Source organism: Phoxinus phoxinus (assembly GCF_949152265.1).
Source record: "Phoxinus phoxinus genome assembly, chromosome: 5".
Lineage (NCBI taxonomy): Eukaryota > Metazoa > Chordata > Actinopteri > Cypriniformes > Leuciscidae > Phoxinus > Phoxinus phoxinus.
The window spans coordinates 23,728,416-23,748,013 of NC_136880.1; the positions used below are offsets into that span (position 1 = coordinate 23,728,416).

General features: G+C 37.9%; 1 protein-coding gene across 2 annotated transcripts in view; it reads right to left on the minus strand.

Moving 5' to 3' along the window:
- Positions 1-363: 363 nt before the first annotated feature.
- tox (thymocyte selection-associated high mobility group box) overlaps positions 364-19,598 on the minus strand; it is a 55,110-nt gene continuing 35,875 nt past the window's right edge. The window contains exons 5-11 of one of the 2 annotated variants that reach the window (XM_079612436.1): positions 15,959-16,207; positions 10,448-10,699; positions 8,911-9,141; positions 7,260-7,340; positions 6,350-6,694; positions 2,007-2,155; positions 364-1,911 (exon numbers count right to left, since the gene is read on the minus strand). In XM_079612436.1, the coding sequence (XP_079468562.1) occupies positions 1,875-1,911; positions 2,007-2,155; positions 6,350-6,694; positions 7,260-7,340; positions 8,911-9,141; positions 10,448-10,699; positions 15,959-16,207 (1,344 nt within the window). In that variant the 3' untranslated portion in view covers positions 364-1,874. The remainder of the gene's footprint in view (positions 1,912-2,006; positions 2,156-6,349; positions 6,695-7,259; positions 7,341-8,910; positions 9,142-10,447; positions 10,700-15,958; positions 16,208-19,598) is intronic. The other variant, XM_079612435.1, reaches the window with a different exon arrangement.

The window sequence follows — 19,598 nt, forward strand, 5'->3', positions numbered from 1 at the left end:
AAATGTGATTTAAATGACACTAAGGAACCATTAAGAGCGAGATCAATACGTAAAATCCTAAGTGATTCAGTGTATGGCAGCTGTACGGCAGGAGAGGAATGTGCTCTTGACATTGGGAGGTTTATTTGTGCTGTGTTCATGGTTGGAAAATGGATTGTTGTTATTACATTCTGTATCAACAGCACTGTGACCCAGTTATGAGATATGAGTGAGGAAGAGAATTAGTGTTCATTATACATAAACTTAAGCTTGACCTTTCTCTGCGGAAAGGAATTATGAGGTTAGAAATGTTTCAAATAATACTCAATACAAATATTATGCCCTGAATTCCTTGCAATGAAACACTCGTGACACTCGTTGATTAATTACTGCACAAAAATGCAGGTTTGCCTTTATTTATTTTCAAACACAATAAAAACTAAATAAGAATTATTCACATTGTTGCCTGGATCAATTCTGTCAAAACAAATGAACAGAAAAACATCCCTGGAACTCTAACATAATTACTCAAAAAACACCTACAGTTATTTTTTTTCCTTCATAAATAGGCGCAAACAAGTACCATAAAAAGATCTCATATAGACACAGTGTAGAGGAATAGTAAATGATCAGCCATATGCCAGGGTTATACAGCAACTCTCCAATCTGCCACTGTTTCTTCTAATTAACACCATATAAGCATCTGACAGTTTCATACACATAGTTTGGATGAAATTAATCAATATGCCAGAAGTGATACAAAAGAATTATTTTGTGTAATACAAAATAAACTTTTCTTTAGTACTTTCCTTAATGAATCATGTCATGCCACCTCGCTGGTTGATGCCATCAACCTTTACCTTATTAAACTTGGGAAAAGAATACTTCTTTAGTCTCTTTTGTCGGTCCAATCAATGGCGACTTCCGATGCCAAGAAACTACTCCTCTTGACTAATTATCCCTTTTCGAGTTTTAAATTAACTGGTGTGGTCCAATTCAAAATCACATTGTTACTAGAAAAAAAATTGAAGTCTTATACTCTAGGAGTAACACAGATTCTATTTACAACTTGAAACGAGGGCTGCTTGAAACAACCCGTCTGGCCGTTCATAACGTTCCTATGAGCGACTGTTTTATACTTACAACAGAACTCTGTTTCTAAGGCAGTTGACTAGAAAAGATCATTACAGAGAGGAAGAATGATACGACGAGAAAGAGTGTGGAAAAGAGAGGGGCGAAAGCAGGAGTCATATCATCCGCATTCTTTTTTGTTGCTTTTTATTTTTTCTTCTTTTTTTTCTTCAGATTGTGATTTTCCTCTTTGTACAAAAAAGAAGTTCTGTTTTGGTTCTTGTTCCGCCATTTGTCAGCGAGAGCTTGGAGTCTCCGACACGCAGCGGTAAGTGCTTAGGAACTGATGGATTGACAACCTTCCTGCGAGGCAAATTGACCTACGCAACGTCTTAAAAACCATAAACAATCTCCAATAAAAAACACGTCTACAGGGGGTTTCCATACATGGCCTCGTATTGGGTACGCAATGAGGACGCGGAACAGTAGGAGGTAAGTCAATATAATTAGAGAAGTGATTGCATTTAAACAAATTTTAGCATTCAATTTACATGTTCATGCTTTCGATGATTTAAACTCTATTTTAAAGATCCAAACGGTCTGAATGTCAGAAGCTAGAAGGAAATTGCAAAGCCACCACGGTAGGGTGCACTAAAGTGTGAGCCATGAGAAAGAAAACATTCAAACGTTGTTTTGCTGATGCGTGGATTGTGTCTAGTCTAAAATAAGGCCTGAATAATTATTCAGGCCCTGAATTGCTGTACTGGGATGAGGAACTGCCTTGGTCCTGTGAGCGTGAAGGAGCGTGAGGATGGACATGGCGATCAGGTCAGGTACAGGGCTTTGTCCCTCTGCAGAGCCCTGCGAAGGCAAATATGAACAAGTCAAAATGGCTGTCAGAGAAATTGGCTGATTTTCCTGAGTGATTGTGATTGATCTCGCTGGTGTCCACTCACCCGTTGCCGCAGTAGTCAGGGGTCCAGTCCAGGCCCTGGGTCGGTCCATTCCTGCAGCCGGTGCGGTAGTCCATTGAAGGGGACAGGCCAGGTCCGGCGGAGGATGTGACATTTACCATGTTCTGATACTCTGCCTGAAGGGGGAAACCCTGAGAGAGAGAGAGAGAGAGAGAGAGAGAGAGAGAGAAAGGGGGAGAGAGAGAGAGAGAGAGAGAGAGAGAGAGAGAGAGAGAGAGAGAGAGAGAGAGAGAACACAATAGCAGATTACATATGAGATCTTACACCCTGCAGGTCCCACAGAGACAAGGCTCACAGTGCAGAGGTATGAGAAGCATGCTGGATCTGTTATATAATCATTATTATTTATATGCCAGAATAAATTATTTCAGCACAATATGTCGTGCTGTTATTTTGGTCTGGAAAACACAAAAGTAGACATTTTTAAGGAATGGTTACGCAGCTTTTGCCATATAAGAACAGCTCGTAGTGACCAGGGACTGTTCAGAAGCTGTTGTGAAGCCATACAACGGCTTTGTGTGGGGAATTTAAGTTTAAGTTTGTTACTCAAGTAATAAGATTGGGAATTATTTTTTTTTGGTATAAATATAATATAATTACAAATTAAAATAGCTTTTTTTTACTGTTTATGTTTTAAACAGTAATTTATTCCAGTGATGTCAAAGCTGAATTTTCAGCATCATTACTCCAGTCTTCAGTGTCACATGATCCTTCAGAAATCATTATAATATGCTATAACAAATGTTGAAAACAGTTGAGATGCTTAATTTTTGTTTTGGAAACCGTGATGCAGTTTTTGTTCAGGATTCTTTGATAAATAGACAGTTTAAAAGAGCAGCATTTATTTCAAATATTTATTTTTACCTGTCACTTTTGATTAATGTAATGCATATTTGCTGAATAAAAGTATTAATTTCTTTCAAAGAAAAAAAATCTCACTGACCCCGGCCCAAACTTTTATTTATTTATTCAGAATGCTGAACTAGCCTTCCTGTTTTCCTGAGAGAAACCCAAGCGAAGCACAAAACAGCTCGCTCAAGTCTAATTCCAGCAAACATCCTACACGATCTGAAGTGGACATGATGACAGTGTAACGCAAGCAGCCTCAAATGAGCATTAATGAGCAACTGCATTCGGTGGTCGACGCGAACGGTGGGGGGAGACGAAAAATAAACCAAGCAGATATTCTAATTTGAAGACTTCTTCTCTGTTCTTAGCCTAGGAAAGACTGCATGTGAAAAGGAAGTTAATCTCAGTGGTACACAAGAGAATCTGCCTGAAAGAGCAAGACAGCAGGTGGCTGCGTTTTTTTCCCCCTCCAGAGATTCTACCTATTCATGAATTGTTCCTCAAATTCTTCTCCTTCATTCGATCACAAAGGCTCCATCTGCCCCTTTGTGTCCCTCCCCCCCACCCCAACACCGCCCCACCTCCCCCCAGCCCGCCTCGGCTCACCGAAAAAGTTGAACCGCGCGTTTTTGTTTGCTCTCCACAAATATGCAAAAATGAACGAGGATTATTACTCCCCTTTGGATTTAAAAACTCTCCCATAAAGGCAGGATCTGCGGAACAGGCTTAAGAACTCCCCAAACGGAGGAGAGAAAGCCAAGTTTAAGCATTCGTACTCTCCTCCAAAAGATTGACAGAGCTATACAAGGAGCCCTGTGGTAATCTAAAATTGGACTTCAGACAAATTCACACTATAATCTGCATGAAAATTAGACACTTTTTTTTTTTGCCTTATGACGATGATCATCCACAGCAATAGTTAATTTTCCTGCTGAGGACTGATAAAAAAAGAAGCACATGAAATTCAATCAAGTAGTTGCTCTTTTAAATACAACGTTTCCCAGAATTCCCAGCAGGCACAGGAAGGGAAGCTTACAACAATATGCCTTTCATATTCAAATGTGGATGGCGAACTTTTTTTGCGGCAACAGTTTGAATTAAAAATATGTTTTTCGGTTTCGTCTTTGATGGGATCTATACATTCCTTAATGATTCCTATCAAAACGCACTTCGATTCAGCTCATCGCTCAATGTCGGCGCGGCGCATCCCTCTGTGAAAGAACAAACCGCTGTCATTGGATAGCGTGTCACCTGTTCTCCTGACCACCTGATTCATCTCTCTTTATAAAGCTAATCCCTGTTTACCCCATGACAATGTGATTCTCCGCCCTCTCCTTCTCTCCAGCACCAGCCAGTCCTGCCTCCCAGCTGATGCTCATCTCTTAAAGAGCTTCCAGGCACAAGGGTGCTATTCATTAGGACCTAATTACAACCTCATCTCAATCCCACTGAAGTTCCAGCACAACTCAGGGCTATTAAGACATGAAACGGATCAACACAGGACTCTTAACGGCGTTGTCGCCGTCACCACGAGTGTTTAAGGAGACTCGGGCTTCAAACCTCTCCTTAACCACCTCTGTTTGAGATCTCTATTAGGGACAGGAGGGTTTAATTAGCACTGATGCTAATAATGAGGCTAGGTGTTAACGTAGGGCTGCGGTTGAAACACCCTCTTCTTCCTCACACGGTAAAACAGGGCAGGCAATAAACACAGTGAATGTTATTTCAAAAGAGGTCGTTTTCTCTTTAATTAGATTTTTTTTAGGGGTTGTTTGTGTGTGAATGGGTAGACTAGAGCCTTTATTTGCTTTCTCTGCTTTGCTGTTGTCTACGTCCTCAAAAAACAACCTTCTCCTCCTATACACTTTAGCAGAGAACTAATTTCATTTCCTTCGGCCCAGTCTGAAAAACTGTTTTCATCAGATAGCTGAGGCGTTTTGTCTTCCACACTGATGTATTCATCAATCTCAATGTGAGTTTTTCTGTGCAACCTTAAGTCACATCCAAATCCTAATGCATCTGTTTATTACAGAGAGAAAATTGAAAATCTGTCTGTGTGATACGCTGGGATTTTTTTTTTGCACGGTGTGGACATAAAACAAGCTGGCAGATATTAATGGTTCTTCTCTTGACCTCATTCGCCGGTGCGAGAGATAGGCTGAAGGGGCCGGAAATGATGAAAAATGAAACGGTGCAGCATCTGCTGCATAAACAGCACTTCCTCCACTCTCACATTCATACACACACATATACTCTCCGCTATCTGTTCCACGATAATGTAGAATGGAAATTGGAGAAGTATGAGACAAGGCGGGTTCTTGAAGAGGTTTATGGAAAATAGATTGGCTGAGGAACAAATCCTTTAATTGGCCCGGCCTTGTGTCTGTCATGCCTCTTTTTAGTCCTGCTTTAATAACAGTGAAAAGCTGTTAATGTCTTTCTTGATTAAAGTCAACATGAAATAGAGTGCCAGCCCATTTTACATCCTAAATGTGACATATTTCACAATAGAAGAAGAAAAATCTAGGCAGGGTCTTGATTCTCTCCATTAGCAATTGACCGGATGGTGAAAAGTGCCCTCTACAGGGTTAGATGGGTGGGGTGAATTTTAAGGTGTCATTGTTACAGTGTAAATTACATTTAAGTACTGAGTAAAATTAATTAACTATGTGTACTTATTATTTAGGATTGGGTTTGTTGTAGAGTTAGTTGCATGTAATTATGCATAATTAATAGTTATTACTATAGTAACTACATGTAGCATGCGCAACAAGGACACTGTAAAATAAAGTGTTAACGTGAATTGTTCACATTAGGTCCAAGACAACATATTAAGAAAGCGAATTTTAGTCAATTTAGATTTAACTTTAAATTAGTTTGAAAGTTTTTATTTCAATATTTAGGTTTTTGGATGTGAGGACTAGTGGTCAACTGATATGGCAACAAAAATTGCGTATGTGTACAGTCATGAAAAGCTAAATTAATATATTACATAAATATAATTTTGTGCCTATTAATATTTTTTCTTTTTAGGACTTTTTTTACTCACAAAGGCTGCATTTATTTGCTCAAACATACTGTAAAACATTAAAAACTGTATTACAATATAAATTTGCAATTGAATACATTTTCAAATGTGATGGTAAAGCTGAATTTTCAGCATCATTGCTCCAGTCTTCAGTGTCAATGTTGAAAACAGTTGTGCTGTTTAATGTTTTTTTTTGGAAGCAGTGATACTTTTAAGTTCAAAAGAACAGCATTTATTTTAATAGACTATTTATTCGATATTTTGTTACATTATAATTGTCTTAACGGTCACTTTTGATCACTTTAATGTGTATTTGCTGAATAAAAGTCCCCAAATATTTGAACAGCAGTGTACATATAGGAACTTACTTTAAATGTACAAAATTCAAAGGTATCTGAAAAGAAAAAAGAGCATTACTCATTGCCAAAAGCATCAGTAGATGACTGACCTGGGCCATGGATGGGGAGTGCAGAGGCATCGGGTGGCTGCTGAGCTGCTGCTGCTGGTGCTGGTGCTGGTGCTGGTGGAGACTGAGGTGCTGGTGTAAGGGGGGGCTGATCTGCAGCGGAGGGGGGGACGAGCCCGTCATGCTGCCCATGGGCCGGGATGTGCCACCTCGGGCTAGGCCTGGCTGCATCGGGGGCAGATGGGGACTGAGTCCTGTCTGCTGGTGGTACGGAGAAGCCATGTAGAGCCCGGGGTGAGACTGACCTGCCCCGGAGAAAACTGATGGCTTGGGCCCGAGCATCTGAGAGGCCTGTGATACCTTCACATCGCCTGGGTCATTGTAGCTCTAGAGAAAGTTACCAACATATTTTAGTTGTTGGTTGCATTGTTGCTTTAAACAGTTTTATTTTTAAGCATGTATTGTGTCATTGTCTGCTTTTAAATGCCTGATGAATGTTTGATGTCTGAAATGTTTCTTTTAAATATGCTATAAATATATATATATATTTAAAATGACATAAAATCAAAATGTTATATCAATTTTAAATATATATGTATAAATTATTTTTATGTATAAAATCTAAATTGTAAATACATCGCATGAATGTATAGATAAAAATATAAAATAAATCTCTCTCTGTATTCCCCTTAGTCTTACCCGTAATATTTCCATTCAGGTTATATGCCTCAAATGTTGCAACATTTATTAAATAATATTGGATTTCTTGCAAGCTACGACAGCGTGAGATGTTTTTATAACGCTCTCTTCATAATATTTCCACTCAGGTGTGCGAGAGGAGTCTCAAAAACACCTCTAAGCTGCCAAACAAGAACATCTCGAAATATCCCTTCTCAAACGTCGCGATTATAAAGCGCGTACGCATATCAATAACCCATAGTCATTTACGTACCTGAGACACGAGGCTCGCTCTGTACGCAGCCAGCTGTTTGAGGTACTCCTTCTTTGCGGTTTCTGTTTTTTTCTTGTACACCTGCCATGATAAAACAAACAAACAAAGAAAAAATATATTAAGAGGCCAAAGCTGTTCTTCATGTTCCTGTGCACAATTATTCTTAGAAATGGGATCTAATGGCAGTCCATTTATGAGCCATAATGCGTAATTGTTGTTGGAGCGCTGAAATGGTGCTTGAGTGCAGCCCACTTTATCCATCGCTTGTTCTTCTGCCTTTATGGACTGTCCATATTTCCCTTTCAGTTGGGGCATACGTGTAATTATTTGCCCATCAATACATCTGTGCTGTTATTACATCAACCAATAGACCTCTACTAAAAAGACAAGAGCAAAAGAGAGCGATAGAGAAAGACAAAAACAGCAGAGAGACATGATGTTCTTTTATCAGGCAAACATCCTCTCCTGAGGAAAAGTACTTTTAAGTGTTTTCATCAGCTTCACCGGCTGAGTGTTTTACATAGTAAAAAGCGAGTGAATCAACGACTACAAAAAAATAAAAGAATGACTGTAGATGCTGTGTGGTGGCTTCGGTGAGAGAAATGGGTACTTTCAGTTGTGTTTATTCTGAAATCAGAAGCAACTCTGGAAGTCTAAATTCACACCCTAGAAAAGAGTCTAGGTGTTGACATAAGTGCTAATCCTTTTCATCATCACTGCTTTCAATCTTTAAAGAAACCTTGATTATTAAACATTTATTGTACTACATAAGGTCCAATATTTCACTTTGATATACACATTTGCTTTAATGCACAGCAAATAAAAAGTCATTGTTAACTGACTGCACAATCTAATGTGTAGTTCACCTAAAACTGAAAATCCTCATGTTACTTCAAACCTGTATGGCTTTCTTTCTTCTGTGGAACACTTTTTTTTTTTTTTGTAAACTATCTATTTTATGAGGACAGTTTTTTAATCAGTTACTTGTAATATTTCAAGTAGTATGAGAGGACCTATTCATTTTAAATAGAGACTTGAGAATCAACTTTTAAACCTGTTCAGAATACAATAAAATAACATTTTTGAAAAAATGAAACCCATAATGCTGTTGTGCACTATGCTGTAAATAGCCATTTGGTGGTTAAAACAAAACTCCACATTACAGCCTGTATTCCTGCTAAATATGTACCGAAACTTGATAAAGCGATTAGCAGACCCCACAAAACTTTTCTTTGTTATATTCCAATGAAAAAAAACAACACACAACATATCTCACATATTGCACTGTTTTCACACCTGACTTTAAGACTTCCCCTACATGCACAACCGCGCTGATGTTAGACCACAACACCACTTTGGAGACAATGTTCTTCTGTGATTGCACAAGGGGAAATCAGCAAATGTTCTGACCAACATGTGCGTCATCACATCTGCTGTCATAACAAATCGTTATGCGGACATACTATTGTATATATTATAGATAATACTTTAGATAATAAACAAAACATGTGCTGTGTATATAGAAGCACTGAGTAATCTAATGCCTGCTACATTACCTCAGTCTTTATGAGTCAGCCACAAGATCACAGCAAGATTAAGTAACTTTTACACTTTTGCACACAAGCCAGGTTTATTAAAGAGAGAAAGTCACCTGTTTTTGTTCCTCGCCGAGACCGTCCCACATGGAGGCCACAATTTTGGAGACCTCTCCAAATGTGGCATTAGGATTTTGGCCTTTGATAGCTGCCTGTGTGTCTCTGAAGAACAGGGCATAGGCTGACACTGGCTTCTGAGGCTCGTTGGGGTCTTTCTTCTTCTTCTTCTTGGGGGTTTTGGGCTTCTTGGCCATGTCTGTGGCTGCTCTCTTCTCTGCCCCATTCATCTGAAAGGAGAGGAGCTCATTATAGTAAACAATAGATATCCAATTAGATTAAGCCATAATAACAGCTTTATGAATGAATCATCTTCCTAAAGCTAGTTAGTGAGCCTTGTCTCAAAAGCCTGGAGCAATTTTTTAAATTTTAATGACTTCCGTGCTTTAGTCGTATATACCGGGTTCCCACGCGTTTTTACCAATGAATTTCCGTGACGTTTGCAACTGTTTGTCAACTCTGAATGACAAAGGATATTTTTAAATTATTTTTATAAAGATTTCACTGACAAAGAGCTATTTCTAGCTAATTAAATATTAATTTTAGAACTGAGGATAAGTAGAAAAATAAATTTTGGCTATAGGGCATAGTGATTATTGCATAATCATCTGTTCACAATTATAATTGATTATGGATTGTGATCACTGTACACATTAAAGGGCCTTATCATATATGACTATCCAAATAAGGGAATTTTATTTGGATGAATAAATACAATAAATGCACATTTCATTTAAAAATAGTACTTTTTGAATTAAAAATGACAAGTTGAATATTTTAGTTTATATTAAAAGAAAATTATTTCAAATATTATTGTCTACTCTGTGCAATAAATATATATTTTTAAAAGCCTTTAAATAAATCATACATTTTAAGTTCAGTGTGAATAAATGATTTCTTATGGTGCATGTGTATTAAGATTACACTTTAATACTGTAACTGTTTAATTAACAAAACAGACATTTAATTTAATTACTTGAATGACAATTAATCACCAGCCAAAGCTTCATACTTGTAACAGTCCTAACTATATAAATGTCCATTAATATTTTAAGATTGATAAGTGAATCAAATATCAGATTTGATTGTGATATGACTTGAACTGGAAATCACAATTTAAAAATTTCCTGAAATTTGTGACTGAGACTTTACACAAAAATACGAGTAGCTCGTAATATTGATGGTGTATGTCTCTTGTCTTCCGTGTTAGGAAACAAGACAAAAATATCTAAGCAGAGCACATAGACGGCCACACTTTCCAGAGGATCAGTATTGATGTGGAGTTTTGGAGAAAATGTGCTGTATTTGGGCTGTGAAGAACAGACTTCAGGCAGATCAGTGTCTTAGCAAATCTGTGTTTAAGGAAACATGGCAGTACAACTTACTAAAAGGTCAGCAGTGACTCATTCCTTTTAATACACAGTATTTTGCCACAGTGCATAAAAAAGTACCTGAGCGTGTGTGTGTGTGTGTGTGTGAGGAAGATAAGCTTTTATATTCATGAGATCGTAGAATGGGTAAAGCTCCCTCTCTCACCTTGGCAGCATCATCTGCATCGTCCTCATGCACGGAGCTGGAGGGGGAAGGTGTGGCGGACTTGCTCTCTGGTGGAGATGGGGATCCATGGGTGCCATTGTTGCTGTTCAGACCCAACTGAGTATTGAGTTGTGACTGGTTGATTGTGGTCAGCTGACCTTGAGGAACCATGCCAGATTGGATCCTGGGTCTATGCGTATCCACCTGAGGGTGGCCACCGTAACGCGAGTCAGAGTTGACCATCTGCTGCATCTGGGAGATTAAAAGAAAACTTTATTTGAAACAAATATACATAGGTGTTGAAATTAATCTTTCAAATAACTAAACCAAAAAGAAGTGAATCTCAATCAGCAGCATTTGTAGCATGATGTTGATTACCACAAAAATAATTTGAATAAGGAATTTAAAAAATGTTTTTTTTTTTTTTTTGCATTCAGTTGTCGACTGAGCACTATTTAATATTATTACTTATTAAATTAAACTATTATTACTTATTAAAACTAAGCTCACAAAAATGTTATAATCCTAATGTTAACTAGCACTTAATATCTCCATCTACACCTTATGACAGGTTTATATTTTCACCTTCCTGCTGCTGTGAATGCTAGGCTGTATCAGGGTGTATAAAACATTGCTTTTGTACACTGTATCTAGGGGATAAATCACTTCCGACAAGGACAAGCCCTGTAGTGGTAGTCTGTCACCTGATACTGTCTGAAGCAACAGGTGACCTGAAATGTACCCCACGCCCACCATTGTATGCCGCACAATGCCCCCGACAGGTGGAGCTTTGGGGTTAGAGGCCACAGGCATTTCTCTGAAAGACAGGTGACTCTGTGTCTCCCTCCCCACATAAACACTTCAGACACTCTGAACCCTCAATACACTAAATATACTCAAATCCTCTTCTAACAGTCTATTATTGAGTGCTGCTTGTCCTAAAAAAGTCACTGCCATGATATTAGGGTGTTCTGGGTGGTTTTCAATGTTTTAAATTTCGATTAAGTAATTCAAATTGAATACATTTTTACATTGTATATATATATACATACATATTAGAGTTTATACAGTTTAATTTATATTTATTCAATTATATGTTATACTATATATATATATATATATATATATATATATATATATAGTTTTATTTTACAGTTTAATAAAATATATATACTGTATATACAGTTTGATTTTCAGCCAATAGCAATTTCATATGTTCAACTTATTCAGTTGAATACATGAAAGTGCTTTTATGTCATGTCATAAAGCATCTTATAAACTATTAATTTCCGAGAATTCAGCATATTCTAACGCAATTGATTTGGTTGCAAAAGTCTAATGACGTGACATTAAACAGCAATGGGGAGAAAAATCTCCAATCCATGCGGTTTTAGCGGTTAACTGACGAATCATAAACTGACACTGGTGAAAATGTCAAGTTCTCATGAAATGGACTGGGGGGGGGGGGGGGGGGGGATTGCAGTGGAAATCTGTTCAACTTTTTAGTGTTTAACCATTACAATGTAAATGGACAGGAGAAAGTTTCGTTTTTCAGCGAAATGCGTTTACCTTCATATGCACAGCTCGTTAATACGCTCCGTGTTTCCAATGTTTTACCCCATCCCACTCGATTTCTTGTGAGACATCTGTCTTTTCTTGAGGGGGACTTTTTTCTGTTAGTTAACCCAGACAATACCCACCTTGTGTGGGGTAATAAGACAATGTGGTCAGTTTTGGGTAGAAAACACCCTTCAACTTGAAAACCCACACACGCTATTAAAGGTCACCTTTCTTTTTCATGGTAAAACAAAACTTAGAGGCAGGACACGCTTTCTGACAGAAACTAAGAGTGAAATCAAAGACAAATTGTTTAATCACACTGCAATAACTAGTGAAATTTCCCAATGAGAAAAACTTTACGACAAGGGGATCAACATGGCTGCAGAAAAACCCCTCAAATCGCATTTGTCAGAGTGAGGTTGTGATGGTATTTATCATCTGAGCTCACCATTAATCTCCACCACACAGAGGACAAAGGCTTGCCAGGGATGAATAGAGGTCACGTGACGAGGTCACAGACAAAAGCCCTAAAGGTTGCCTGTTCTGCACTTTTTAAGTTTTAAATAACAAATGGCTGCCTGGCCTGGGTGTTTTTTCATCAGATGCACTGACCCGTGCTGCAAGGGAGGTCATACTCATTTGATATCAATTTCCTTTAAATCACAGGGCAAATTGTAATCACACGTACAGTATGAGACTATTTGCATGCTTATCTTCCTATAGTGCACGACAGAGACGTATGAAAGGGACGCGAGAACCCCAGCTTTCCACGGAGTCCAATGACATTTTAAAGGGAGGAAAATAATGTCTACTTTACTCCGGCTGTCACTTCAGGGGCACTTTCATGTCCTTCTGTTTCCATTAAAAAGGTATAAATAGCTTAAGTGCTGGACTAGATCAGAGCCAATTGTTTGCTCTGGGTAATAAAACCACAGCCCAATGATAAGGACTTTTTCAGGCAGAGTAATGAGGGTGTATTTCATGTCCTTGTGTTACTGTAGATCTTTATAAGCTAAAACACACACTGGCTTTGTGTTTACCCTTTCGATCGTTCGAATGAATTTGAAATATATTCCGGCATAATCTTAGCTATTAATTTCTTTCCTCTCAAGTTAATCCGCTTCAGAATCGCTGTTATTTTTTATTAGTAATAATAGCTTGTCACAGTCTACACGATGGAAAACACCCCAAATTTATGACATGCAGGAGTACATATGAGAAGTGAGGTAATTTGGAGTATAAAAGCTTAGAGCCGTATTACGCCATCTGTCATTTGGACGTGCCGGTGTTTAATTGCTTTCGCTTGAATTTTACACAACCGCATGCAAATACCTGTCTCTTATTAAACTTCACTGTAAATGATCTATGCAAAAGCAGTCTAATAGAAGTAGCTTGTCACGCTGCACTTTCAAGGTCTCGAATGTTTTGCAGTGCACAGCAAAGAGCTGCAAACTGTAGGCTTTGCTGCAAATTTGCAATAAATGGAGATTTATGTCCATTACTGTTCCTTTTTTTTTTATTTAGGCCACTGCTGGATGAGGATTTAGTGGCTTTTGCGCTGATGATGGACGATCTCGAAGCTTTTTACCGCTCACGCCCTCTCCCTCTCTCTCCTCCGCTGTCAGCTCTGTTTAGATTTGCACATTTTACACACATCAACTTGTGCTTATTTAAGCGGACATGTGGCTTTCTGGAAAGCAAACTTCACCTGAGCATTTCCAATAAATTCGTCGCGTTTCATGCGAATCACAGAGCTCATCAGAACGGCCCGATGAGATCTCATCTCTCACATTATAGGTTTAGAAAGAAGCCTTCCTCGTTTTCTCGGGACTAGGGGATCCATTTAGCTATTCTCTGGCATTTACTTTCATTCTTTCTAATGGAACGAGGGGGAGGGATGGTGAAACCTTATGAGATAATTTTCCTTTTAATCTAATAGTTTTTAAGGTGAAGCACATTTCACTCAACTATCTCTGCTGGCTAAACAATGCAAGCTCTGAGACCTATACAATGAATGCAAAATGTGAGAGGCACATAAATGCACTCTCTGTTCCACCAGAGAAGGCAGCTCCAACAGGCTAATGCTGAGAGAAAATTAATTCCATCAGCTAGCTCTTTCATTCTCCACTGCAGCTACAAGCTCTCTGTCCCGTTGCCTGGCAACCATAATTCATAGCCGCTCTAAATGGATGTTCTCCAAGCACTGAGAACATTAAGGTGAAAAGAACAAATGCCTTTGTGAATCTCAATATCTTTCAGTGTGCATGTCACTCTGTGTGTTTTTTTTTAGCCACCCATGTGTATGTTATTCTTTAAAAATCTATTTGATGTAAGTTTAAGAGGGGCACTGCGAAGGTGCATTTTCCCCGAAAAGATTAACAAAGGAATCGAAAATATTGCTCGTACCATTTTTCTCTCTTACGGCAGTTGTAATTTCGCCTTCATGCGCTCATTTCAGATAAATCATTTGTGCGAATATCAAATAATTAAAGGTGAAGGTTAAAAATAAATTAATAAATGCAGAAAAACAAGGCTCAAATATTTAGGTTTGGCCCCCAAACATGATGTATGTGGAAAACAATAGGTGAGAGATGATGAAGAGGAGAAGTTTCAGTTTGACTCGAGCGCCAGATTAGCAGCACATCTCGCATTCATCTTCAACCACAGTTAGTCACAGCTCACCAACACTTCAGAAGTGTCATAATAACATTATGAGGTTTCTTGCACTTAACCAAAATTTAAGGTTTGAGTTTCATTTCTGCAGAAGTGGCAGCGATTTGTAGATGTCTGTAATTAATATCAATATAATATAAGAAAAAGACAAGAGGAGAAAACATAAGTTAGCAAACCAAATAAAATAATTTCAATATGTATTCTCTTTATATCAGATATTAAATCTAACAAAATAATCTTAATATAAATAATGTCATGCACAGATATTCTAATAATGAATTATTATATTCTAATAACTATATACTTCTGATTCTAGGATTCAAAAGTTTAAAATCAACAGTTTCTGATTGTACTGTACAACTATCTAGTACAGCTACACGGCAAGCAGAATGCATTAGGAGGAGTGCCTTGATGCTAAATTATATTTAATTAACTTAATCCAACGGGGAATTTGGCATTGTTTCACTGTGCGTTAAATCACATTAGCTCTCATTTGCTGGGTGCTATCTCAATCATTCTATATGCCGCTCCAACCTCTTATAATCTCTGTTGAGGTGTTTCATTGGTGTCAATTAAATCATTGTTTGGGCACTGAAACGACTTTGCTGTTGCGTAATTCTGTCATGCGAAATGCATTAGTGACATCTCAAAGGAGAGCATGTGCATCTTACAATGAGATTTCCTCCATTCACTGAGAAACAGTATTTTTGGTACCTTTCCATATATTATATGGAAGCACATTTCCACCTCAGAGTACAAAAAATGTAAAATGTAACTGCAACTGCTTTTTCTTGATGCAAAAACCTCTATGTTCGTCTGACATTTTCTTTTAAATGAGCATATTTATTTTTTTAATTTTAGTCTATCAGTGACATTTTTGAAAATACCTAAGCATAGAAGCCTGATCAAAATAAAAATGTCAGATGGCCTTTTGCATCTGAAGTGTGTGTATATATATAATCTTGCAATGCAATACCGGTAATTGCTTTTGTGACATATATAAACTTTGTTTCTCATAATTTCATCTTTATAAATTACAATGTGATTTATCTCAAAATCAAGAAATGTGACGTCATATTTCACAATTGCTGCTGTGTCACTTTATAACAATATGACTTTATATGTCGCAGTGTGATTTTAAATCATCCAATTGTGACTGTATTTCTCATTATTTTGGCTTTGTATCTCAGAGTATAACTACTACTTTTAAACCGTATCCCTTAATTACCCTTTTAGGCAGAAACGGGCTTCCACAGACAGAGAGCACCAGTAACTCACCACTGAGAGGGAGTTGGTGAGCAGACCGCCATCTTGACCCAACATGTTGGGGACCGACATGCCGGACAGGTCCATTCCTTGCAGGTGAAAGGGGTGCAGTCCGTTCTGGGAGACAGGGGGGCAAAGGTGATGGTACGTTCCGGACTCAGACTCGGGCAAGTGTGCCAGCATGTGTTCGGGGAGGGTGGGGGGAGTGATAGGCGGGATGTTGAAGTCTTCGTCCCCAAGACTGGGCACTTGGTAGGACTGCTGGAATGAACAGAGACACAGCACACAAAGGTTACGTGTCCTGTCAGAACACTGATTGGCTGATTACAAAACCACAATCTTATTCAAAAGATGGATCTGATTGGTCATTAGTGATGATGAATAAAATGCATTTTTCATGTCTATTATCATTTATTCAGAGGTAAATACAAAAGAACCTGATAAAGAAGGTATCAAATTTGAAATCTCCCAACATAAAAATGACATTGTAACTTTCAAATGGAAAAGCGAGTGAATAGATGGTGAAGTGCAATGAGCATTCTTGTCAGAGAGTCTCCAAAGGCAGCATGAAAAGGCTTTCCAAACAGTTAGTTTGAAATACTGCACAACAGGGGGTCACCCGTAGGCTAGAACAAGGACAGACTGTCCATTTGATACTTATAAATAAGAGAATGAAATGGGTTATAGCACGAACAGAAAAATCTTGTTGAAAACCAACATTCTTTGATGTTCTATATTCTGCCACTGAAGCGATCCTGCTATGGCAATGATTCACGCTGTATCAATAACAGAAAAAAGACTAATCACAACTATATACGCAGCAAATCAAATGCTGAATAAAGTACATCAAAGTGCACTGCACATTACAGTGATTCATTCATACTATTTGAGCCTTTGAGGAAGTAAAATTATATGCAAATGGTCAATCAATCTCATTAGACTATAACAAAAGGCTGCTTTTATGAGGCTGAACAGTCACTTGCGCTTGGCTGTGAAGTTTGCTTTGGCTGCCTTAAAAACAGCCCGTCCTGCACGCTGCCTCCTTCAGCCCCTGTCAGTTTAGACTGTGATGAAAAAGATGTAAAGCAGATAAGGAGATGAAAGGCTGTACAAATCCAAGCAAAATCATAAATTATTCGGTAAACACTCCCTTGGAGTAAAATACTGTAGAAAAATATATACAGTTATCAGAAGGCATAGAGATGAAGTTTATCATCGGTACCAAAGGCAAGCCGGAAAACACATCGTGCCGAACACTTCACGAAACGCTAACCGTAAATATGCCTCAGCCTCTGATTCGACTCGAAATGACTCAAACGATCCCTCTCTCTCTCTCTCTCTCTCTCTCTTTTTTTTTTTTTACCTTGAAAGGGGCTTCTCTTTTCTGCTGCTTTATTATCTCTAATACATAGCTTTTATTTGCAGCAAACTAAATGAACCTGTCAGACAGCCAACTACAGGCAATTAGGTATGAAATTGGTTCCAAATTCAAACTCAACTCAAATAACGGTCCAACTGTTACTTTTAAGGATTGCAATAATCGTTTTAATGAGCTTCCTACTTCTGCCTCTAAAAGCCAATGTATCATGCTCATTTGCATATTTGATTGTGTTGTGCCTCACAGATGTCTGCGTTTGTTTGCGGGAAATATGCTGGCATAATTCATACAGTAAGGCCCTTAGAGGAATGATTTGACTGCCAAATGAAAAAAAATAAATCACATAGAACAAGACGACTGTTTGCAGTGGCTTGCATTGCTGTTGATACATGCGAGTAATGTACTTATTTGTGTAATTATTGTCGAAAGGAGAAAAAGAAATGATTTTCAGGTAAAAAATGATATAAATAAATAAGAGCAGGAATGCATAACAGTTTTGTCGGCTCGAGTCGAGGTGCGATTGTTTATGTGTTCTAACGGTACGTGATGTTTCTTGGTATCCTGTCTTTCTTTTTTTACACTTTCCTTTTTTTGTGACACTGAGGTGCGTAAACAGGCAGCCAAGAAAGAGAACACAGGAAATAAATAACCCTGTGCTGTGGTGTGTGGCTCTGAAAAAAAGTGAAATGCACAAAAATTAAGAGACATTGCAAACATTTCCTACATCTGTGTGTTTTTGTTGTGAAAAAGAAGACGTTAGATGAGGCCACGCGTACAAACATATCAAAACATGGTGTCATCTGATGCTGATCTACTTATTGAACTGGAAACTGCAAAAAAGTTCCAGCTAATCGAAATAAATGCGTTTACTGAAGCAATGTGTGCTACGAGTCAGTTCATTTTTCCAATTCCAACCTCTTGTTTAAACATCCTTCATTTTTCAATCTGTAGTCATGTTGTTGGTAATTGAAATATTTTTGTATCATCTGATGAAACCTGAATCAAATCATCCGAAATGAACTAAATGAACTGAATGAAATTCTGAGTCAGGATTGTGGGAAATTACCCGCACAATGTCTGTACATTCAGTTCAGTGTTTACTATTCATAATTCAGTTACATTCAGATCGCTACGTACAATTTTAACATAATTTAGGTGTGCGGTTTTCCTCTAAAAGGCTATCTTTCATTTAACAATAAATGGAACATAGAAGAAAAACGACAATTTCTGTGTAAATGAGGACTTTGCATGACACATAGTTTCCCAACAACCCCCATTCGCATTACATGCAAAGGAGGGGAAGGAGAAGAAAATGACAAGTTTTGAGATCCACAACGTGCAAGTCCTTGTCCATTTCGTGTGACATCATTTCGACTGGACAACAAATCTCTCAGGGAGGTGATTGCCTGTCAAATAGCACAAGGGTAATGGGACTGGTGGGAGATGAATGGCAAATGAGCAGGAGAGTCATTTAAATCTACTATCAATTACTGATGATGGTCATGATGGCTGTATGGAATCATTGTCTATGGGCGACTTCACAGCCAGTAGTCAATCAAAGCTTCACAGCGGAGGGGGAAGTGGAACAAACCGGGGGAATAGTCATGTATCTGATGCGGTTTACACTGACAATAAGGAAAGAAAGGAGAGAGAGCTCTTGTGTTTTTAACATAGTGTAGTGAATGAGTGGCAGAAATGCTTCACCAGCAGAAATTACGCATTAAATTACTGCAGCCTCACAATGGAGATGTGAATTGTTTATAAGCCTTCCGTCTTGACAGGCGTAAATCAACTCGTCATTATGAAAGAAGAGCACGTGTACTGAGATATGAGGTGGATGAGAAAAAAGTGCATTTTGAGATAAGATATACGCTCAATCATTATGCCACAAAATGCATAAAAACAAATTTAGGAGATGCTTTCTGAAAATTTAGAAGGATGGGTGAGACTGAGGCGAGTTGTCAACTGGGGAAGCTGTATTCCAGCATTTAAATCAAATGTTTTTTATCTCTAGCTGTGGTTTTGTATGTTGGTTTTAAACCCCTGACCACTTCAATTTTGAATAATAATTTTTTAATAATTTTAGTAATAATAAAATACATGACATTGTATAAACATGATACATGATATGAAAAAGAACATAAAAACATTTTAAATAAATGTAGAAAAATAAATGCATTCTTGTTTTTTTGTTATTATTCATTTTCTTAATAATAAAATATATTTGATATTTTTCATTTTTGTGAATTTTATCTTCTAAAATTGTACTCTGGT